This window comes from Lepidochelys kempii, chromosome 3, assembly GCF_965140265.1.
Source record: "Lepidochelys kempii isolate rLepKem1 chromosome 3, rLepKem1.hap2, whole genome shotgun sequence".
NCBI classification, from domain to species: Eukaryota; Metazoa; Chordata; order Testudines; family Cheloniidae; genus Lepidochelys; species Lepidochelys kempii.
This window is the reverse complement of record NC_133258.1, coordinates 54,751,308-54,776,156: the sequence shown is the minus strand read 5'-3', so window position 1 is coordinate 54,776,156 and position 24,849 is coordinate 54,751,308. Positions and strand designations below refer to the sequence as shown.

General features: G+C 38.9%; 1 protein-coding gene across 5 annotated transcripts in view; it reads right to left on the bottom strand.

The window, feature by feature from the left end:
• ADGRB3 (adhesion G protein-coupled receptor B3) overlaps positions 1 to 24,849 on the bottom strand; it is a 621,270-nt gene that overhangs the window by 16,678 nt on the left and 579,743 nt on the right. For 4 of the 5 annotated variants that reach the window (XM_073336357.1, XM_073336356.1, XM_073336360.1 and 1 more), the window contains 5 exons: positions 21,830 to 21,928; positions 21,326 to 21,497; positions 12,137 to 12,232; positions 10,082 to 10,121; positions 7,344 to 7,987 (listed from right to left, as the gene is read on the bottom strand). In XM_073336357.1, coding sequence (XP_073192458.1) covers positions 7,344 to 7,987; positions 10,082 to 10,121; positions 12,137 to 12,232; positions 21,326 to 21,497; positions 21,830 to 21,928 — 1,051 coding nt within the window. The remainder of the gene's footprint in view (positions 1 to 7,343; positions 7,988 to 10,081; positions 10,122 to 12,136; positions 12,233 to 21,325; positions 21,498 to 21,829; positions 21,929 to 24,849) is intronic. The other variant, XM_073336359.1, reaches the window with a different exon arrangement.

The window sequence follows — 24,849 nt, the reverse complement described above, 5'->3', positions numbered from 1 at the left end:
TCTCTGGTTCCTATATGATGTGGTACAGTAAAACCAACACAAGCTGCCCATCCACCTCAAGACTACTTGCATGTTTAGGTTCCATAAGTAATCTGACAACCTCAAAAATAGTTTCTTTCTTAAATCAACTAAAAGGATGATTATCCAGGGTGGTATCTCAGGGCTAGGGAAGAGGGGCTTGTATATGCCCCTTCATGGTCCTATAGATCTAGGCAACCACCTGGCTCATTCAACAAATTAAATTAATGGAAGTTGAAAGCCTAATGAGATGGGGCTAAGGAAAAAAAAATCTCTGGTAGCCAGTGAATGCATAGCTCGATGAAGGTGGTCCATGGTGGGTCTCTTCTTAGTGTAGTTGCATGTATCCACCAGTAAAAACCGAGTATCAGTTTAATCAGCATAAACCTTACAATGAGAGCCAGAGGGGTTTTCCAGGATCAGTGTTAGCCTCAGCTTTATGTAGTATCTTTTATTAATGATTTGGAAGAATAGGTAACCTTCACATGAAGCAAAATATGTAGATAATATAAATTCAAACATATTGCAAATATCAGTGAGGATGGAGAAGTAAAAACAAAGTCCTAGAGAGGTGCAAAAATTACAAAATCAGATTCAATCTAAAATATTGAACACAAAGGCATGTAGCTATTCAATGGCAGGAAAAGAGCTGGGAAACAGTAATGAGGAAAAAAGCCCAGGGGTGATAGCAAACAATGAGCTGGGTATCAATTTGCAATTCAATATGCCATCAAAAAAAGTCAAGGCTGCATATACCAGCCCAAGTAGGTGTAAGTTGCTTTCTATGCAACTCTGGTGATATTGCACCTAGACTATTGCATAAAGTTCTGGGCCTGTCAGTAATAGAAAGATGTCAATACATTGGAAACAATTCAGAAAAGGACAACAAAAATCATTCAGAGGCTAGCAAAAGTGATTTAAAAGGAAAGGGTAAAAAAGTTTATGTACCTGGGTTAAACAGTGGTGGTGGAGTTGGAATACATAATCACAGTTTACAAGTATTTGGGTATAAATACCAAATAATGAAAGAGGCTACTTGGGGAAGAACATGTCTAGGAAGTTATAATTCAGGAATAATGGGATGAAATTAAGGCAACTTTAGACTGGTTATCAAGAAAGCATTCCCAGTAGTGAACTTCATTTGAACAGGGAATGATCTCCTAAAGGAAGCAGTGGGATGCTCATCAGTTAAGTAATTGAACATTAGGTCGGGCAAGGTGTTGGAGGAATATACTGTAGAAACTATTCCTGCATTGACAGGAGGTGATCTGGTGAGTCTTTTCTATCTCTAATTTCTATGACTGTCTGATTTCAGAGATAAAACCCACATCGCAGGAAAAAGCCCTTATATTAAAACCAAAGTAAAATTCTGTGGAAAGGAAGTCTGCAGCAGCAATTCATCTTAAATCAGTTGTGTTTTGTACTAATCGTGTATAGCTTCTCTGAATAATTCCAGAATAACTTTGAACTCTGTTCATTGGTGGAAAAAATAGAACAGCGCTGAAAGATAATTTCTATGCACCAACATGCACTACTCCACTGGCACCAGGACTAAATGACTGATATCATCCCTCTCCATCTGTGTAAAAAGATGAATTCCCGGTTTGCTCCTTATTCTAGTTTGCATTATACTGCTAGCTGACTAATTACATAAACTCCTGAAGATATATTATGCAGTGCAAAGTATAATTGAAACCAGGGATATAATAGTGAAGGCTATCTCCATGTTTCCATTAATATAAATCCTTATTATCATCAGTTGATAATTCACTCTGAGATTAAATGTGACATACAACATTTTAGCCCCAGGGAGGGCTTTTTCCCCCTACAAAATTAAAGAAAAATCTCTTTTGGTATTTTGGAGATATAAAAGTGCAGCATGAATAGAAGTTGTGATTTTTTAAAATGCCCATTTGTGTTCATGTTAGTGAAAAAAGAACAGCTTAGCTTCAAATACAAGGTTGTACAGGCTATTGAACTTTAATACAGGTGAGTCATAAGGCAGTAATTTTGTGTGAAAAAAGTGCATAACCACATAAGTGTGGGAATTTTTGAGTGCTGAACGTCTCCTAGCAATTTTAGCACACAATACACTTGCAACACCCACAAGGCCTCAGTTCAAAGCTATTTTGATCTACTGTGCATAAGTCTCCTTCTTTTATAACAGCTCCTACATATACATTTACTCAATAGTCTATAAACACCTGTTTTGGAGCTGCTGCGCTCTTTTAGGGGAGGTATAGGCATTTCTTAATTTCGTCAATGACTGAAAATATGTATTTTTCTTAAATATCACATGCAGCTAAAATAGGTACATGTAAAACGACTGTCTCAAATACATGTTATTCTCCAGGGTGTTGACTAGAATTCCAGTTCAATACACCTTCAATTACTGCCCTCTCATTGCCTGGTTCAACTTCCACCTTTATAAAGGTTATATAAAATGATGTAGTGGCAGTTTTGGAACTGGAAGAACTCAAGATCCATCCAACAAATCAAATAAAGCAGGAGCTATAATAGGCTTAGGCTTTCATTAAGGCTGAGAGTCACAGAACTGGCAAGCAGCACGCTTTGGCAGATGATTGAGAATGGAAGGAGGAAAGAAAGATAAATCTGTGTAAGGGGGAGGAGGGCCCTGAAAAACTGATGCAATCTGGGTGCATTTTAAAGCAGAAACTCCCATGATGCTCTTTTCACTCTATTCCCAATTATTGTTCAGTTCTCATATCATAGGTCAAAAGGACTTGAGACTAGCTTATTGCTTCTAAACTGCCTGTTGTCTGAGTCTCTGCTTGACAAGAAATACTGTTTTGTTGATGTATTTCTTCTATCTCTTTCTCTCCTCTCGTGTTATCACAGATGTTTTTAACCTTGTTCTTTAAACTTTGATTTCAGTGTTCTGTTTCTGCCCCTTTCATTTTAAGCCTCCCCTGAACTCTGCTCTCCCTTTCTGGTGTCTCTGACTTTGCCTTTCCTGTGTCTTCTCTTATGCCTTTCCGTTTATTATTTTCCCCTTTCTTTATGTTGTTAACTCCTTCACTATCTTTTCAGTTCTCTCATATTTTCCCCTCATTAATGTGTCAGAAGGGATATTTTAGTGATACAACCAAGTGCTTCCCACTTATGGCAGTGTGCCTGTCTCCATAGAAATCTCAAATTGGAGAATGAGGGACTGGGACCTGAAAAATGAATACAGGGGAATGAGAGATTGGGAACTGAATTCCAGTCATTTATGTGCCAAAGCACCACAGTAAGTCCTCTCATTTAGAGAAGAATATTGAAAAGAGAATACAACAGTTTCTTCCTTGTCTGCCACATTCTCTTTTAAATTAGAGTCGTTCCTTTTCTTTGTCATCTTCCTGCCTACCAGAGCACAGTCTCTCTTTTTCCTTGTTAATACAATTTCCTGCATGTTCTACCTTCATTTCTTTACAACTCTTACTCTCCTTTTTCCTTTTTGGTCTTTTTCTTTCTAAATATCCCTTTCCCCCCTTTTCATTTAAAACAAATTAGGTACAGTGTTCTTTCCTTCTCTGTATTCCTCTAAAAGAACCAGCCACTCCTGCTCCACTAAGATGCTCGTGCCAGTTCTCCCTGCATTTTTGGGGAGCAGGTGCTCTGCCCCTTGCATAGATCTGCTTCTTCCTCTGCATTTAGACTTCCAACCCCCCCTCCCCGTCCCTATTGTGTCAAAGTGGATGGGAATGCACTGCCTCACTTCAAAGTAATTTAGTTTTAATGAGCACAGCAATGTGAGTGTGCACTTTCAAAACAAAAACCATTCCAAAAGAGGACATTCAGAGTGCTTTCTTCATTAAAACCAAAACACTCTGAACTGAAGAAGCACATTGAAAGCCACTTTAATACCAAGATAATATTGCCAACTTTAATCCACGCATATGAAGAAGGTGCAGGAGATAAGCAAGATGTTAAATTATTCCCTGTAAGAACCACCATGGTGTACTAGTATGCCCGCTTGTGTCTATAATAACACCAATACTGTATGGAGCGTACAGAGTAAAATCTCACTAGATTGCACCTTGGTAATCTGCAAACTCATACATGTATGTGTGTGCCTGAGTAATATTTGTACATAAATATATCACCTTCAAAGAACTATCTAACTAGAGAAGCAGATCTTCTTGATACAATAAAGCATATGAAAAAAATACTAACATACAAAAACTGAAATAGGTCTGTGACACACAGAGGCAAAAGCTAGGAAATTCCAGCATGCCTGAATATTTCAGCTATCTCCTAAAACTGTCATCTCCAGGCATCATACAATGCAATGCCCAGGTATGAGAGAGTATACTAATGACCTCACATCTCAGCCTTAACTTTGAACTGGTTAGGATTTTATGATACAGGTCTCATAACCTTAATATCACATAAAAGCAGTTTTGGAAGTGAATTTTTCTAATGGATAAAGCAGATGCCCACTGATGTAATTGTGGAACATTTTTGAGATTTATAAATAGAGGAAAATCAGGAATTTAGCAGACTTTGTAAGAGCGTTAGCACGAAAAACCCTCAATTTTCCAAGTGTGATGGAATATTTTATGTGAGGACATGTGTGCATGTATGATGTAAGAGACTTGGTCAATGGAAGTATGAGATTCTGATTTTTCAGAAATAAAATGGAAATGAGTTTCAAGTGAATTGTTTTTGTTTTGTTTTGTGACAGCACTTAAAGCTAAAGGCCTAAATTTTCAGACATGTCCCCTACTTCTGCAGGTTCAGTTTTATACCCACAACTACTTGTGCCCACAATAAATTGAGAGAACAAATAATAACAACTAGGTATACAGACTAGCTGTTTTGGGACACAATGTTCAGCTGGTACCAATTACACCCATAATTCTTGATGGGTGTAAGTATCAGGAGGTGAAAAACTTCACCCACAAAATCAGAAGTTGGTTTGAGTCCCTCTGAAAATGGGGTCTATGATATCTAAATAATTTCCCAGTTATACCATTTCCCTAATTGCTTTACAAACTTTCTTCCCTTTATTATGTGCTCAATAAATACTGACCTTAAATTTTAAAATTTTAGAATTAACACATCAGAAATCACCCAGGTGCACTTCACTTACATGTTAAATGTTGACTACTATAGAATGACATGGTAAAAACGTACACATTGCAGAGTAATTACAGCGCAAGTATCATGATGCTGAGGATTAAATTATGGAGGTGTGCAGGGGAACATAACTCCCTGTCCTACACTGAATGTAGAAGAAGAGCTCCTCCTTCTCTTTCTGACTTAGGGCATCCCCCTCCTCTCTTGCTAGCGATAGGGGAACCTGATGTGAGAGCCTTAGGAGGAGCCTGATGCCTGGCAAAGAAGCTTCTGGAGCTCCCAGATTTTCCTATGGGTGGAGAAGAGAAGCAATAGGTCCTGACGGGAGAAGAAGGGCTTCTCAGTTAGCTATCATCTATTTGCACGCTTTCTCTAAGAGAAAGGAAAGAAAGATTTTCCCTCTCCCCTCTGAAGGGAAAGATGCATCAATAATACCTGATACAAAGTTTTGCATTGAATCTATCTTTTGAAACGTCTTACAGTCTTCTAAAATGGAGGAAGTGGCCCTAGATATTTCAAAATTTTTGAGGAAGGACCTCCCCCCCAATCTCTACTTCAATTTGTATTTCCATGAGTAAAGATTCAACAATCTCGTCAAGTCTAAGCAATGGCATTTGTAGGAATCTGCCTCTACTAATACTCCATACATGCTGCATGTGTGTGCGTGTGCAGCACACACACACACACACACACACACACACACATAAATATGCACATTTTTTCAGTTGGCTTGGTACCTGCTAGGGGCCATGAACTCCTTTCACATATAGAACTCTGAACTGCAAATGCAACTGTACAAAGTTGCAAATATGTATCAGAATGATCCTGTGTGGTTGCTCTAGTAAGAGAGAATACATATATTATAATGACCTGAATCATCACTCTTGATTTTAGTGTAGTTACAGAAGCATAAAACTGGTGTAGCAGAGTGGTAAATCAGACCCAGGGTCAGTAACAAATCTTACAAGTGAAGTGAAAAGCTTTTATAAATGAAATAAACATTTTGGATTCTAAAGATGCAAGCCAACATTCTCATAGACTTCAAGGGATATTTTCAAATGTGGCGTCAGGAACTGGGCCCACCAAAGCTGGAATTGTGCATGCATATCGGGTAACTTCATGTCTAACTAACTGACGTATGCATGCAACTGGATGTGTGTGCAAAATGCAATTTTAAGAAGTCCATTTGAAAATGTGTCCCAAGATTACCTATACATTTACATGTTAATGCAACTTACAGAAAGTAGCCAATACTTAGCTTACCGTCCAAGCCCCAAATTCATCTTCTTTCTTTTTAATATATTTAATTAATCTGTGTTTCTCATGCAAGAGTTGTGGATATTATGAACACAACATAAGGAGGGAAGTATTTTGTTTTCAAAGCTCCTGATGATAGAAACAAAATTCTGATCTCCAGCCCAAATTCTCCAGTCAACACACTCATTTAAACTCCTACTGACCTCACTGATACTGGTTTGCAAAAGTAAAGACTTTTTAAGAACTGAAGTATTTGATCCTTAGGTATTAAATAAATAAGCAAATGGTTTTCACATGCAATTTTCTCTAATGTTTAAATCCTCGAGACAGATTCCAGTAATGATTTCCAGAACAATTTTATAGTCAGAATGACATCTGAGCTAAGTGTGCAAGAAAGATACCTGCACCTGCTGCACATGCAAATTCTACACATGTTGGCACAAACATGAAAATTTGGTCACTTCATGCAGTGCTACTTAGGAGAATTACTCTGATTTACACTAGCGTAGAATCAAACCCATTGTCCTTAACTGCTGGTAAAGAATTATGCACATTTAATGAAGCAAATAAATAATGAATAATGAACATTGTTTGAGGGTGCAAGTAAGTTCAGTGATTATAATGTTATCCTGTAGGAATGGGTTTTTCTTTTTCACTGGAACTCAGAGTTATTTAATAGAATTCATCCTGCAGGTAAGGAAATACGCGGCAAGGCAGGTGGAATTTTGAAGCTCCAAGATTGTATCATCCCATCCTTAAGGCTCTAAAACTTTACTTTGATTTTTATTCCAATTCTAAACATTGTCAGTATTGTTTTATGGGAATAGAATAAGCAAAGCATGATTCCAAACAGTAATTTAATCTTAATTAAGACATTAGCTGCACCCCTCAAACATAAACACTGGCTGTAGTCAAGGAGCCATGACTTATTATATTGCCATATAATTAGAACAACAGAACATGTAATTTGCTTAAGCATCACTGACCTCTAAAGAACTCATTGATATTGTGGATCCAGTTTCGCTTCTTGCTAATCCTGCATTGTCATCCAACTCGGAGGCTATGAAGTTCTTTACTGCTGTGCGGGGCTCAAAGGCCAAATTCTGCATATGTTCCTGGGTGGGAAGATGCTGATCTAAATTGATATTGAATTGGTCCATTACAGAGGGATTCATGTTGAATTCCGGATTAACTTTATAGTGCAACAGCCTTTCATGAGGCAAGGTATCCATGCCTATATTCAATTTGCTCTCATCTTTCAATGATTGCTGGGTGTTTACTGAACCTCTGGGCATGACAATATAGTCACTTTCCATCATCCGTTCTTGAGGATTGACTATGTCCATGTCTGCACCTCTCAAGTTATCATCAGTGCATAAATACACAGTCCGCCGCAACTCACTGTTGTCTTTTTTCAAACACTGATTGGCCAGCTCACTCATGCTCATAGGCATGTGGAGGCCTGTGGGCTGCTGAATGATGACTTTAGAAATGATGCTTCCGGGCAATGTGGAATAGCTCATACCTTCAGGGTTTGCTCCTTTCTCTTCTTCGTCATCATTGAGTGAAATTCTAGAAAGTGTTCCTGTTATTGTAGCTGCTCTGCATGGTCCAATATCCTTATGTAGAACTGTGAATTACAGAACAGGATTCTCATAACAAGGAGTTGTTTGCTGCTGCTTATTTTACGTTGTCATGGTTTTGTTTACCTATGTTCCTTTCACTAGTGTATTTCCTTATATCTTTTTCTATCCATTTAATAACTTTGTTTTATTTCATAAACGTTAGTTTGAATGAGCTTTTATTTAATCAGTTTCTTTTAATCTACATTGTATAACTGACCTGGATCTCTACCTAAGCCTAGATCATTTATATAAATTAAAAACAGCCCTTTATCTATTTCTACATTCTGTGATAGGTCTTAGGTAACCTACAGCTTAAGCAGAAACCTGCCATGTGAAACTTGATTAAGGGCTTCCAAAAACCCCGAGTACACTCTGACATCTGCACAGCCCTTATCGACTCTGTGTAACCTCTTGGAAAATATCAGACAGATTGTGCGGCTAGATCTTTTTGTCAATCCATCCTAATGATCTCCTTAACTGTGTACATGTCTTCCCCGACTTTACTCCTAAATGTTCTTTTCTGCTGAATTTTGTAACTCCCTTGTATTAAATTCATCTCTGAATACATGCAGCATACGATCAAACTAGGCAAAGAAGCCTATTTATGTTTTGGTGCACTTGAAGAGTCTATCGATTTATATCAGCATGGCTAATAAAATAGTCATTCACCACTTTCAGTGAAGGTATCTCCAGCTAACACAATAGTGCTAGCATGTGCAGCGAAATTAAGATTTTGTGAGTTAGACAATAAGAAGTACAGAAATACCCATAAATGCATTTACTCCCTTTCCTGTGTCCTGAAGTTCATGGTGGCTCTAATATTACAGTGTGTATCAGTACACTGATATACAGTAGTAGTCAGCTCACCAATGCAGCCCCCTATGTTAAATCATACATGATTGTCTCTAATTTTTCAAGAATTATTTGCCTAAAGCAAGGAAATGTAAGTGAGAAATTGGGGCATTTCAACTACCCAATAACATTACTTAGCAAAAACGGAAAAAAAAAAAAGTAAAAACTTATTTTTAAATGCAAGTGGTTATTAGATTGTTTCTAACCACACATGTCATGCCAACTCACCCAGTCACCCTTTTACTAAATATTTCATTATAGGAAATTGAATTTAAATCACTTAATTTTACATGGTGAAGTCCACTCATGTGTGCATTAAAAGTATCTTTCTTTAAGTGTGTCCTTGACATGACTTTCTGTACTACAAAGCTGATAAAGTGTGCAGCTTCATGGATTAAGTCTAAACTGATCCTTCCATTAGGAAGGTAGGAGGAATGTATTTGTTTTTAAATTCCATTGCCTTACCTCTTTCAAAACACATCAGCAGTAATGAACATTAGTTAATAAGGAAGGACTATTACTCTATTGTGACAAAATGCATGGAGAGACTCTAAATCTTAAAATTCCCAATGGATTATAAAGACCTTTAATTTTTCATCATGTTTTATTTAAACTACGTTGGCTGAGTAAGTTGCTGAAGACAAGTATTTTTAAGTAGCAGAAGCAGACAGCAACGGAGCCAATAAAGTACAGAGTACTAAAACAGAATAAAAATGTGTACCTATAATGTGAAATTAAAATATATTTTTATTTTTTTATTCCTGTGCTGCTTAAACTACAGTAAACTTTAGTTAGTTAGATCCAGAGAAAAGTCAGCCCCTGATTGTTTTCGCTACTATATATTATATGCATATTTTCAAATGCCCTATATCTAACCAAAAATGTGCTTTGCTAGCTGTATGGCTATTTCAAATTTGCATGTTTACTGGGGTGAAGAAAATTCTTGTATGTGTGAAGTTGATTTTATTGCCAAATCCACTTGTTTTCTAAGATATAAAAATTCTTGTGGGATACTTATCCACTACTTGAATTCTGTTAAGAGACTCTTACACAATTTTCTTTGATAATGAACTACATTTATCCATGTTTTCTGACAATGAAAGAAAATAGAAAAGATATTTTTCTGTAACCAGGTAAAACCTCATACTTTTTCTGTTTCTTTCTTTTACTTCACAGTGACACTAGTACAAATCTTCTTCATTTTTTTTTTTTTTTGGATTGACTACATACTGTTCTGGTATCCTTACCTGACCGACAAGCAATGTCCACATCTTTTTCAAAATCTGTCTGTAACAAGAAACAATGAAACAAGACAACCATTATTAAATGAAAACCAAACCACAATACCTTTTGCCAACCAGTGCTTCCAAAATGTCCTACTTACAGAATCACAGTCTCTTAAAAGTGGTTTCTTGTTGCTGGGAAGGTGGAGTTTATTGTTTTACAACAGCAGAGTAATACAATTTTTCCTAAAGTATAACTGGGTTGTTTTCAAAGTATGCTGCCTGACCACAAAAAAATAAAATAAAATAGATGGAAATATAATATGTAATTTTAATAAGATGATACAGTATGTAATTTTATATTTACATAGAAGAATAACTTCTACATATCATAGAAGGGTTATTGTCAACAAAGCTTTTCACAGTCGTTGTATAAACAGGAGTACAGAAAATAGCCTGCAACACACATTACCATTAATAACCTTAATCAGATTAGTTCACTTTATCTGAAACATTCTTATTAAATTTGGTATTTGTTATATAGCATTCTGTATATCTCTGCTTCTAATGCAACCAGAGTAAGTTCAGCAGCCCCTTCTGCCCCCAACCGTGAAAGTAGCTATTATTCATTTCAAAGTGTGGTAAAGATTCTGCCAGGATTTAGAATGGAGTTTTAATATTGAAGAATCTGTGAAAAGAAAAGGAGTACTTGTGGCACCTTAGAGACTAACCAATTTATTTGAGCATGAGCTTTCGTGAGCTACAGCTCACTTCATCGGATGCATACTGTGGAAACTGCAGAAGACATTATATACACAGAGACCATGAAACAATACCTCCTCCCACCCCACTCTCCTGCTGGTAATAGCTTATCTAAAGTGATCATCAAGTTGGGTGCTGGAAATGGCCCAACTTGATGATCACTTTAGATAAGCTATTACCAGCAGGAGAGTGGGGTGGGAGGAGGTATTGTTTCATGGTCTCTGTGTATATAATGTCTTCTGCAGTTTCCACAGTATGCATCCGATGAAGTGAGCTGTAGCTCACGAAAGCTCATGCTCAAATAAATTGGTTAGTCTCTAAGGTGCCACAAGTACTCCTTCTCTTTTTCCGAATACAGACTAACGTGGCTGTTACTCTGAAAAGAATCTGTGGTCACTCCGTCACAGTGAAATAAATACTATTTAACTTGATATAGAGCCTAAATGCATTTCAATTTTGCTTTCATGGTTTCCTCACACTTTATTTACATGTATCTAATAAAAGCAGCAAATTTTCTCTTTTTTCAGAAAGGGTCATTTTATCCTTTTTCCTGACATCTCAACATTGGTTTTCCTCTGCTCAAACAGCTCTTTCAAGGGCATTTGCTAAGAGATCCTTGCATCATCTAGGGCCTGATCCTGTTCCCATTGAAATCAATGGGCTAAGTATTTGGCTACTAAACTGCACCTAAGGATATTAGCAAATATTAGGCTTGTCCTGGAGTCATTAAAGATTAATCTTTAATTAAAGATATGCCATATGATGAAATCTCCAGGAATACGTCCAACCAAAACGGGCAACCCTAACTTTCATTGACTCCTTAACTCTAGCCAGTTCTTTCCCCTGTAGAATGCCCACCACTTTCTCCTCAATAGAAATAACAGATGCATTTGCTTTGAAGCTGGGGAGGTGGGAAGGCTCTTAAGTCCCCCAGACTGCAACACTGCTCTGCAAGCAGACACTAGCGGGTACAGAAATTCAGAATATATAGTATGTTTCACACTTGACCACTCATCCTTGAGACTGAAAACATCATCTACACAACACTGTAGTCCCAGCTGCCCACAAAGGCAGAGTCTTGGCTGCTCTTGAACCTTGGTATTCAGAGATTCAGCACATAATAGTGCTATTCAACAGACCACTGAACCAACAAGCTGAACTTTTCTAAGAAATTTCAGGAGCTGAAGTCAGACTTGTACTTAAGAACCATATTAATATTTCATGTACACACACTTGACATGTATAGTAATGTATAGTCATCTTTTTATTTTGGCTAGGGACACTGAATTAGAAGTCCAGGATAAAATAAAAACTCACCATGATCTGAGCATGTCCATTAGGAAAAGAGCTTGAAGAATCTGCATTGATTGGATCTTGGCAGTTTCTTAATCGACATCTAAATGCATCTTGAACCTGTGAAAACAATAACATGCACTGTGTCTTCTGACATTTTTAATACAGCTATAGACAAAACTTAACTGTAAAGTTAGTTTTACTTTAGGATACCAGATACATCACAGCTAGTAAATGCACATTTTTTATCTCTGCCATTTCACACTCTTGCTATACTCTAGTGCTGGTACAAAAGTCTGCAAATCTGCCAGACCCAGAATTAAATTTGTCAAGGAACATAATTAATTAGCAGTCAGTGATGAGGGGTTACTCGGCCCCAAACTGTCTTCAGTGGCAGTGTTTGGCTCTGCCCTCTCACTCAGTTTGACTGCAGCAGCAGGTCAGAAGGTAGGTTTATAAAAAGTACTTTATTCCCATAGCAAAATAAAATGTATTGTATGCCTGAGAAATGTAAGGGCTTTCAAAGGTGGCTCACATTGTATTCTCTAGTTTTAAGTATAGGGAATATTTCTTAAACCTCTTGCACCAGTAAAACCTTTCACAGTGGACAAAACTTATTAAGTGTGAACTCGAGTAGGAAAGTAGCTTGCTTTGTATTGGACAAAGGTGTAAGATTTTATTATTTATCTCTTCTGTAGAACTTAGATATAAATTGTCACCACTCATTAATGAGTATTATTCTGTCCAAAACATGACTATATTTCAAGAGTTACTACTTCAGAAGGTTTGATGTATAGAACTTATAGGAAATTTGACCAGGATCATATGTTTAAGTAGATATATTACCAGAGAACAATTTCTAAGGAAAGAGATGCATAAATAGCAAGTAGCGTCCAAAGGGGTAAAGCAGTTCCTGCTCATTGGCAGTCTAGTGTGAGTACATTTGGCTGCACATATCAGAGATTAAAAATGGAGGCAGCAAGAAAATTCTTGCAATGGGAAAAGATATTTATAAGTGTGGCCTTGGAAACACACGAGAATATTTCTTTGAATTAAGAACCAAATTTCCTTCAGTTTTGCTTAGGTGTCCTTTGTATTCACTTGCCCCACACATTCTAGAAAACCAGTTTATTGGGAGGAATGTTTGTATTCACAAATTTACATTTAATAAATGTTAGTATTCATATTGGAAATCTGATTCTAAGAGTTACCATCTTCCAACCTGGATACAGAAATTTGGCCATGTGATCTGTGGCCCATCAAAACTAACCAACACCATTTCTTTGCAGAATATCAAACACTCTCAATGAACTTCTTGTGAGCAGTCTACAGACCATTCAGTATCTGTAGAAATTATTCTGTGATTGATTTAGAATAATCAAATCAGAGAAAATCATAAGCTGCTCATGGACATTTTGTAAATAGTAAACGAGGCTAAATTAATCAACTGAAGCTGAGCCTAAGGCCTTGCTTTCTGAATGCCATTATTTTATGCTACAAATTCTTTGAGAGCTTGGATAGGCTTTCCCAGCAGGGAAAAAAAGAAAGCAGATGGAAAACTTTGCCTTATCTTTATAATTAGAAAGCATTATCTTTCTTTCTTCTGTTTCTTGACTTTAGCAAAGCTTTTGACACGGTCTCCCACAGTATTCTTGTCAGCAAGTTAAGGAAGTATGGGCTGGATGAATGCACTATAAGGTGGGTAGAAAGCTGGCTAGATTGTCGGGCTCAACGGGTAGTGATCAATGGCTCCATGTCTAGTTGGCAGCCGGTATCGAGTGGAGTGCCCCAAGGGTCGGTCCTGGGGCCGGTTTTGTTCAATATCTTCATAAATGATCTGGAGGATGGTGTGGATTGCACTCTCAGCAAATTTGCGGATGATACTAAACTGGGAGGAGTGGTAGATATGCTGGAGGGGAGGGATAGGATACAGAAGGACCTAGACAAATTGGAGGATTGGGCCAAAAGAAATCTGATGAGGTTCAATAAGGATAAGTGCAGAGTCCTGCACTTAGGACGGAAGAACCCAATGCACAGCTACAGACTAGGGACCGAATGGCTAGGCAGCAGTTCTGCGGAAAAGGACCTAGGGGTGACAGTGGACGAGAAGCTGGATATGAGTCAGCAGGGTGCCCTTGTTGCCAAGAAGGCCAATGGCATTTTGGGATGTATAAGTAGGGGCATAGCGAGCAGATCGAGGGACGTGATCGTTCCCCTCTATTCGACATTGGTGAGGCCTCATCTGGTGTACTGTGTCCAGTTTTGGGCCCCACACTTCAAGAAGGATGTGGATAAATTGGAGAGAGTCCAGTGAAGGACAACAAAAATGATTAGGGGTCTGGAACACATGAGTTATGAGGAGAGGCTGAGGGAGCTGGGATTGTTTAGCCTGCAGAAGAGAAGAATGAGGGGGGATTTGATAGCTGCTTTCAACTACCTGAAAGGGGGTTCCAAAGAGGATGGCTCTAGACTGTTCTCAATGGTAGCAGATGACAGAACGAGGAGTAATGGTCTCAAGTTGCAGTGGGGGAGGTTTAGATTGAATATTAGGAAAAACTTTTTCACTAAGAGGGTGGTGAAACACTGGAATGCGTTACCTAGGGAGGTGGTAGAATCTCCTTCCTTAGAGGTTTTTAAGGTCAGGCTTGACAAAGCCCTGGCTGGGATGATTTAACTGGGAATTGGTCCTGCTTCGAGCAGGGGGTTGGACTAGATGACCTTCTGAGGTCCCTTCCAACCCTGATATTCTATGATTCTATGATTCTATGATTCTATGATTCTATAATCTTAAAGTGCTCAACCCTTAAACAAGTTAAAGTGCCCTGCAATATTTAAGTCTAAATGAGTACTGCAGATGGAGGAAGACTAATTTAGGGCAGAGAGAAAAGATGTAGCAAATGTAAAAGGTTTGGTATGATTTTAAGGCACTGAAACTCCCGAAGTGTGAGAGAGTAATTAAAAGGGTGCTTGACCTGGATTATGAATCAGACTTTGATTTTAGGCATTATGTTTGTTGTGGTTTTGCATGCATCTAACACCAATCTGATTTAGCATCTCCCAGTTGTTACAAAAGTTAATCCAAATATTTTCCCTCTTTATCAGTGCTGAAATCCCATATCAGACTTTAGAGTTCTATATTGTAGGGTAATCACTGGTGAACTAGCTTGACAAAATGAGGACCATCCTGAATTTCAGTCAAATCTCAAGGTAACTGAACCCAAATCTATTATTGCTTCAAAAACACATTAAGTTACAACTTCCCCTCCCCAAAATATCTCTCTTACATGTTCATGGAGGCTCCCCATACCTCATACTCCGATAGATCTCATTAGTCTCCCTCAAGTACTCCATCAGCAATAAATTGGAGAGTCTTTGGTGAATTGACCTCTCATAGCTGCATTCTAAAATGTATCTTAAATGCAAGCAACATACTATTAGGATGTTACAGCTGAATGTCTGAGATAGCTGTGTCCATCAAAATGATGCAAATTGCAACTTGTAAGCATGCACCACGAAAATACTATTTTTTGTCCTCACCAACTCATCCATCCTCTATTTAATCACTCTGAGACATATTGGAGACAAAAGTAGCTGAGATGATGAAGTATTATTGTTGCTAATTAAGAATGCTATAGAGTTTCTGGTTTGGAGAAGGAACTTAGAACCAGATCCGCAAAGATTTAGGCACCTAAATTCCAGATTTAGATAAACCAGCCTTCAGGAAAACGCTGCCGTGTGTTTACACTGTCAGCTGCAAGCTCACTGGCATGGCCACATTAGCAGCTCTTGCAACGCCACAGAGAGCAGTGCATTGTGGTAGCTATCCCAGTGTGCAAGTGGCTGCAATGTGCTTTTCAAATGGGGGGGGGGTGGAGTGTGACAGAGAGTGTGTTGTTTGTATATGTGGGGAGAGACAGCGTGTTTTGGGGGGCTGAGAGTGTGTCAGCACGCTGTCTTGTAAGTTCAGACAGCAGCAGATCCCGCCCTCCCTCACAACTCACAACAGCAGCATTCCACACTAATGGTTGCTTTGTCACCGAGCAGATAAGCATGCCAGCTGTTAGAAACAGAGCTTTGAAAGGGGATACCTGCATGCCTGGTGCTGATTTCAAAACAATGAGAAGAGTGGTCACTTGACTTCAGGGGATTATGGGATGTTTCCGGAGGCCAATCACAGTGCAATAATGCAACACCTCGTCCGAACTGATGCCCAGGCGTTTCAGCCGGGGCGCAGCAAGCTTTATGCTTCTCGTGGAGGTGGATTATCAGGAGCACTCCAGCTGCAGAGTCCAGGTGCTCTAAGTGCCTTGCCAGTGTGGACACATCAGGAGTTAGGGCACCCGGGACTGCTTTAATGTGCTCTAACTTGCAAGTGTAGCCAAGCCCTAAGTCTGTAGGTGCCTAAACTCACTCAGCACTTACAGTGTAAATGTTCCCTAGATGCCTATGTTTCTGCCTCTGGGCATGTGCACTGCTGCCTCAGGCAGAGCCTGCATGCCTATCTCAAGCCTCAGCACAAGCCTCAAACCAGGAGAAGATAGGTGTTCCCTCACATATCTTGCCTGTGGGTCCTGATCCAGTGGGTGTGCTCAGAGGATGCCTAACTCCACACAAAACATCAGAGGGGGAGAGGCAGTTTCCCCCTCCCCCCTTATAACCTTTAGCCCATCGGTTAAGGGACTCGGATGGGATGTGGGAAATCCCACTCTTCCTGAGAAGAAGGAATTTGAACAGGGGCTTCCCACCACTTCCTAACTACTGGACTACACAGACAGTCTCACTTCTGTGGCCCAATTAATATTTAATTATTTATAACAAAGTGAAACAGCTTCAAAAATGGAGTGAGAGAGGCCCTCCTGAAAATATTCCATAGCTCAGTGGTTAAAGCATTCACCTGAGAGGTGGGGAATCCCTGTTCAAATCCATTCCCCTCCTTAGGCAGATGATAACACTGAACCAGGGTCTCCCACATCCCCCTGGATGATCACTTGAACCACTGGCTAAAGATTCTGAGGGAAGCCACTGCCTCCCCTGGCCGTTTCATGTGGAGTTAGGCAGGTACCTAAGGCATTCTCACAAGAAATGGCTATGGCACCTGACTCCAAGAGAGGAGGGGTTCCCAAATGTGGGTTGCAAGCAGAGATAGCCTCCCTCCCCACCTGAACATAGGTCCCTAACTCCCTGAGATGGGCAGGGGCTGAAGGAACTCCTTTGTCATTGGCATCTCCCATTGGGTAGCAGTGGTGGCTCTCTGCCTAGCATGCTAGCTTTTGTGGATTCCATTCTCAGGCACCTATCTCTCCCTATGCATTGTATGGAGACCCTAAGTGCCTAACGCAGCCTTTGTGGATTCCACTAATTTTTCTAGGTGCCTGAAAGCTAGGCATTGCAATGCTGAGTGTAGCAGTGCCTGATTCCTTTTGTGTATCCTGCCCTTACAGCCTTTAAGGGATTTTGTCAAAGGGAATAACCTGACCTACCTATTGGTTTCTACTTCATGGTCTTAGTACAGGCAGAATCCTCAGACAGTGTCACAAACAAAAGGCGGGCCTCTGAAATGCTCATTTGTTTTCTCCACCATTCGTTCAGAATTGTTTTGTAGTTTATTTTTTTCTTTCTAACATCAGGCTGTTTGATTGTTTTAGAGCCAGGCAGACTAAGAGAGACAGATGTGATGAATGTGCATGAACCAAGGAAGTGGTTTCCCTAGCAACAGTAACCAATTCAAGACTCTTATAACTTACCCTCTCTCCCTAGTCATGCACCTTTTTTCTCTTGCAATATAGAAATGTGGGTTGAGATTTAGACACTAAACATGTATTTAATCCAAATGCATTTCAATCAGTAGGAGCAAGGAAAAAGCAGAAAATACACATGGGTTCCTCCCATCACCACCAGCCTTTGGAGTTGTTCAGCGTGACTCAAATTAGCTTCAGAAGAGGCCGTGTTCAAGCATGCCAGGAATACTGTTCTGGTATTCTGGTATGGAAGTCTATTAGCACTAGGCTTTTCTATCATTCTCTGTTTTATGACAGATACACTCGCACCACATTCCCCCTATGTCTCATTAGGTACTTTAACAGCAAGAAGACAAGAATGAATAGTGATATGATAGGGTGGGACTATCCCCATTAGTCTTCAAGTTAAAAATAATGATACTTAGCTCTTCTATAACATTTTTCATCCATAGGCCTCAAAGCATGAAGGAGAGGAAAGTATCATTATCCTAATTTTACAGATTGGGAACTGAGGCAGAGGGATATGAAGTGACACTCCTAAAGTCACACAGCAGATTGGGAACAGAAGCCAGGTCTCTAGAGTCCCACTCTAGTGCCCTATTGAACAACCATGCAGCCTCTTAAACAGCTCACTTTCAGACAAAAATACTGACATGACAGACCAGTGGGTTTTGGATAGAAAGAGAGTGTAGATACACACACGTTCTTAAATTTCCAATGTTTATGTCCAAACCAATACATCAGGTATAATGAGAAAAAAGATTATATATATTTACATGAACAAGAATGCATCATTTCTGGAATATAACAATAGTAAGGGCATGGTAAAGCAGGTCTGACCTTTTCTTTGTTTGAATTTTTCTAAGATGTATTATTTGTGGTATGTTATTTGACAGTCCAAATTAATATTTTGCTTACACTGACATATTGTAAATATTAGATGAATCATATGCAAGATATAATGAGATGGCTTCATTATCTGTATAGCATTCATCATCAAGAACGACAAACACATTGGTCAGATTTCAATGTCATGTATGGGTAGAGAGAAATGTCCTCTTTGGACTACGTAAAGTAATGTACTACAATTTCAAGTAAAATGTATTCTAAACAATTTAACGACTAAATTGCTCTTTGAAAATGTGCACGTGATAACTGCTATCTTAGCTGTCACCAGGGATTGAACTGTGAAACTCTAGAGCTAAAAGCATGAGGATGTATAGCCTGACTAAAGAACCAGATTCTTGAAGTCCTCAAGGCAATAGGTACAGAGTGGGACATAACACACCCTGAGCAGTGGTTACATCCTATCTCTGAACAGAGGAAGTTCATCCAGAGGTTCTGTGGCCCACACTACTTTGAATCACACATGAATCCCCACTTAAATAGCTTACATCACCTTGATGGAATCAAGGCTCTCCAGAGCTAAAGGTGTGAGTTCCCACAGCTTGAACTAAAGAAATCTTTAGCTGAAAACTGTTATAGACTCATATCCTCTAAGGACAGGGCACAGAGGGGGACATAACACATGCCAATCAGTGGATTATACAAATATGTGTTCTGTGAGATAAATGGATACATGAATGCACATACTCCATTTGTGTAATAAGCAAATGCATATGTCCTTTTGAAATTACTTGCCTGAGAATGCGTGTGCATATTATACAGGTAGAATTTAGGCATTTTTAAAATGTGGGTACTTAAATGGTATGAGAAGGCTTCCTGCATCAGTGCCTTGTATCCCATGACAATTAACTAATGTTATGAAAGAAAATTGCTTTAGTAGTGTATCATCTCTTTGAGCCCTTTCCCATTTGGAAAAAAACCCCGATTAATTAGTTCCTCAATTTTTGCTCCAGCTCTTAAATTTGGATGAGTGTTAGGATAACAAGGTGGGGGAAAGAAGATTCTGTGTGTGAGCACTTGAGGAAGAAGGGATTCAGCTGATAGGTCTACATAAAACTGCCATCACTTTTTATTGGCCGAAGGAATGAGGTATAAGTAGTTGTAGTCTTTTATCATTTCACTGTAAAAATGTATGATTTGGTGGCTTCCAATTCTGCAAGTACCTGCCCACCCAATATTAGAAAGGTATACAAAATGTGGAGGGAACAGGAAGCCTTGTGGGTGATAAGTAATAACAATAATATAAACATTTTTTAAAAATTCTACTATATATATAGTGCCTTTTATATGAAGATTTCATGCTGTTTTACAAACATTAAATAATTTTGCCTCCCAACACCTCTGTGAGCTACTGTTGGTATTGTTATCCTTTTTACAGATGGGTAAAATGCGGCACAGGGACTTGTCCAAGGTCACACTGCAAGTCAGGAATAGAGCAAGGCATATTAGTTCAGTTTTTAGAACCCAGGAACTCTTGTTTTAAGCCATAGCCCATACTCCCTCCATTTTCAGACTCCTGCCTGTCTCTAGTGAAATAATCAAAATGATTTAGTGGTTCACAAGGTGATCCCCCCACCCCCACACACTGGGTAGAATACAATATTCATGCAGATTAGAATACCACAGAGAGACTGAAATAGATTGGGTCACTACCCTGCATGCTGTTTTGGATGAATATAGTGAACTTGAGTTCTTAGGACGGTGAATGATGGAGAGAAGAGACACTTGCAAGCCTCCTCACTCAGCATGGCCAATAAACCTTAAATGTGACCTGAAGCACACTGTTTTTCTAGCCCTGCAGCTCCCTTGAATAGATACTGCCAATCACTGTGAATAGTGTTACACGTGTGGTATGGTTTAGTGATGTAGATAAACAACATACATAAATTGAAAGGACCACACTTACTGTGACCTAACAAGATATGAACCGATATAGAGTTGAAAAGCTTGTTCATTAAACAACCACACCTATCTCCTACATTTTTGTACATTTTCAACAGTTTTCTGTATAAGATGGAATAGTGTAAATGAAAGCAATTTTATATTTGATCAGTCTTTCTACATGTGAAAAACTCACAGAATCTGTTCCTTTGGAAAAGGAGTCTTAGATCTTCACTTATTGTGTGTAATCATAATTTCAAAGATGAATAAAAGTTAGAAATAAACAAGACCTATTTGGCCCAATTTAAAGGTGACCTCTAATTAAGTGGGCCCATTTTCCCACTGAAATTAACTGTGCTGCATTTTGCATCTGAAAATAAACAATCTTCCTTCAACCTCATGTCCATCTACTCTCCATCTTGTTCATTCCTTTATTCACTCTCAACTTCCTATCTGTCCCTGTCCACTGAGTTTCTACATTTGGGGGCAGTTCTCTTTCTTCTGCTGCCTCATCATCTGCCTAGAACAGTTTGAGATCCTTATTCACTTGCCCCTCTTTAAATCTCATCTCAAAAATTTCCTTTTTTCTTTATACCAATAAGTGAATTTCTGAAAGTATATATTGTATATAATATTAAGTAGTAAGTGAGAAACACAGCACTTTAGCGATCGAGAAATTATTCCTCACCTCTCTTCGGAGAATGCAGTGGACCATGACAATAACAAAGCCTTGCAATGAATCAAATACTGCGAAGAGTATCTGAAATAATATTGATCTTTTGTCTGTCATGGCCAGAACTGCCGACATCCACGTCAGAGCAAGAAGAGGCAACACAACACAGGAACTCCAAAGGGATGCCCTATTGAGAGAGAGAGAGAGAGAGAGAGAAAACAACATTATATAACTGCAAGTAGATAAATAAAAACCCGCTTCTAAAAAAACCATCTTTTAGGATGGCAACTTATTAGTTAATTTGAAAACCACAGACAAATATATAAAAAGCGTTGTACTTTACGTTCTAAAGAGTATCCCCTATTCAGTTAATAAACAGTTGCCAATTTTAACAAGAATATTTAAATATGTTCAGTGCTCTACTACAGTATTAGCAAACACAATTTTCATCATCAAAGTATTTTCTCACATGCACTGTATAAGATTTGTAACAAGAAGATGTAAATGATTAGGACTAACATGGCATTACTGGCGGTGGTGGCTGACAAAGCTGTTGTTGAAACTACTCCACACTTGGCACATTTGAGCGTCAAACCGCTATGAGGCTCACTCATCTGACTGCAAACAAACAGAACACCCACAAAAAGAACAAAATATTGAATTTTCACTGAAAAACGTTGCTACTAAAATTTAGCTTTTAAATATGACGTCATGCAGAAAAAGTAAATAGACTTATTCAGGATGAATGCTCTAGATTGTTGCAAAAGTGTATTGATACTATACATTATTAACTTTAACTATTAATACTATGGGGCTTAATTTCATGCAGGCTCTATTTCTTCCATTTAAGCTAAAAAAGGCCCCAATGTCCAGAGATCAAAGTTGCTCAATACATGGAGGTAAACATAAGCACGTGCTAGTGTAGACACACACTGTGAAATCCCTCTATTCAGACCATTTACAAAACTAATGCATCCATGTTCACTTCCTCAAGAATGAGTACAGGTCATACAAATGTGGAGTACAAAATATTGATTATTATATGAACATTAATAAAGGAAGAGACTTCCAAAACAAGCTCAGGTCATTCAGTCAAGATGGACTTACTGTACAGTTAGTAAGCAAATGATTTGGTATAGTAATTTGAGTGTGCTGGCTAAAATCTGGAGACAGCACTTTACCTAGCAGTTCTTGTTCCCATTGTATAAAGGTCTGAATATAGGGGTTGAAATGTATGGAATTTGATGAAAATAAATATTATTTGGGACTAAAAAGGAGTGATATGTTATTCCATTTTAATAAAACACAGTACACAAGCATTAAGTTTAAAGCATTTTGTCCAGACAACTGTATTACAAAACTCATCACAGTTAAAAAGCAAAACCTGGTATTAGAATTTTCTTCGTCTGTGTACAACATGGATTCAAATTTGGAAGTTTTGATTAAATAAACAACTTCTTTGCTATCCTATTTCCCACCTGCCAGCAGAACCAGTGATTTTCATATCATATCAAGAAACATACGACAATATAGGGAAAGGTTTTTTTACCCATTGATAACTGGAAAAAAACAACAACCAAACCAAACCAACCAACCAAAAAAACCAAAAAAAAAAAAAAAAAGGCTCCTACACGTAATGAAGAAAAGCAACATATGGGAAAAATATTTCTCAACATTTCACCTGACTTTGAACTCTCACTCTTCGCCCTCCCATTTACCGCCAAAGTTAAAAGTTTGCTTTTGTTTCTATACATAATGCACAGAAATAAAGGGCCAGATCCTCAGCTGGTGTAAAATGAAATCAGTGCAGCGAGGTGATTTTCACTATCTAAGGGTGTAGCCAATAGTTGGAGACAGAAAGAATTAAGTCTTGATCTTGATGCTGCAGCACTTACTCATATGAAAAGTCTCATTATTATTGCAATATGCAGAACAGATCTATAGATTTATAGGGCCAAAATCATCCCGCACATAACTTCAGAATATCTGTGTATATATTACAAAAGAATGGAATGTCTTTCACATAACTTATGATAAGTATTCTCAAAAAGCTCTTTATAATTGTGGCACCTTAGAGACTAACCAATTTATTTGAGCATAAGCTTTTGTGAGCTACAGCTCACTTCATCGGATGCATAAAGTGGAAAGTACAGTAAGGAGATTTTATATATACACACAGACCATGAAAAAATATGCATTGTAAAGAGAGTGATCACTTAAGATGAGCTATTACCAGCAGGAGAGTGGGGTGGGGGGAGAGAAAACCTTTTGAAGTGATAATCAAGGTGGGCCATTTCCGGCACATTTCCAGGAGTTAACAAGAACGTCTGAAGGAACAGTGGGGGGAGAGGCGGTGTAGGAATAAACAAGGGAAATAGTTTCACTAAGTATAATGACTCAACCACTCCCAGTCTCTATTCAAGCCTAAGTTAATTGCATCCAATTTGCAAATTAATTCCAATTCAGCAGTCTCTCGTTGGAGTCTGTTTTCTAAGTTTTTTTGTTGAAGGATAGTCACTTTGAGATCAGAAATCGAGTGACCAGAGAGATTGAAGTGTTCTCCGACTGGTTTTTGAATGTTATAATTCTTGACATCTGATTTGTGTCCATTTATTCTTTTACGGAGAGACTGTCCACTTTGCCCAAAGTACATGGCAGAGGGGCATTGCTGGCACATGATGGCATATATCACACTGGTACATGTGCAGGTGAACGAGCCTCTGATAGTGTGGCTGATGTGATTAGGCCCTATGGTGGTGTCCCCTGAATAGATATGTGGGCACAGCCAACGTGCACGGGCTGAAATAGTGGAAAAGCAGCATCACTTGCCCCATAACCTCAGTCGTGCAGAACGCAATGCCATCCACAGCCTCAGAAACAACTCTGACATCATAATCAAAAAGGCTGACAAAGGAAGTGCTGTTGTCATCATGAATAGGTCAGAATATGAACAAGAGGCTGCTCGGCAGCTCTCCAACACCACTTTCTACAAGCCATTACCCTCTGATCCCACTGAGGGTTACCAAAAGAAACTACAGCATTTGCTCAAGAAACTCCCTGAAAAAGCACAAGAACAAATCTTCACAGACACACCCCTGGAACCCCGACCTGGGGTATTCTATCTGCTACCCAAGATCCATAAACCTGGAAATCCTGGGCGCCCCATCATCTCAGGCATTGGCACCCTGACAGCAGGATTGTCTGTCTATGTAGACTCCCTCCTCATACCCTACGCTACCAGCACTCCCAGCTATCTTCGAGACACCACTGACTTCCTGAGGAAACTACAATCCATTGGTGATCTTCCTGAAAACACCACCCTGGCCACTATGGATGTAGAAGCCCTCTACACCAACATTTCCACACAAAGATGGACTACAAGCCGTCAGGAACTGTATCCCCGATAATGTCATGGCAAACCTGGTGGCTGAACTTTGTGACTTTGTCCTCACCCATAACTATTTCACATTTGGGGACAATGTAGACCTTCAAATCAGCGGCACTGCTATGGGTACCCGCTGTTAGGATATAGATATTCA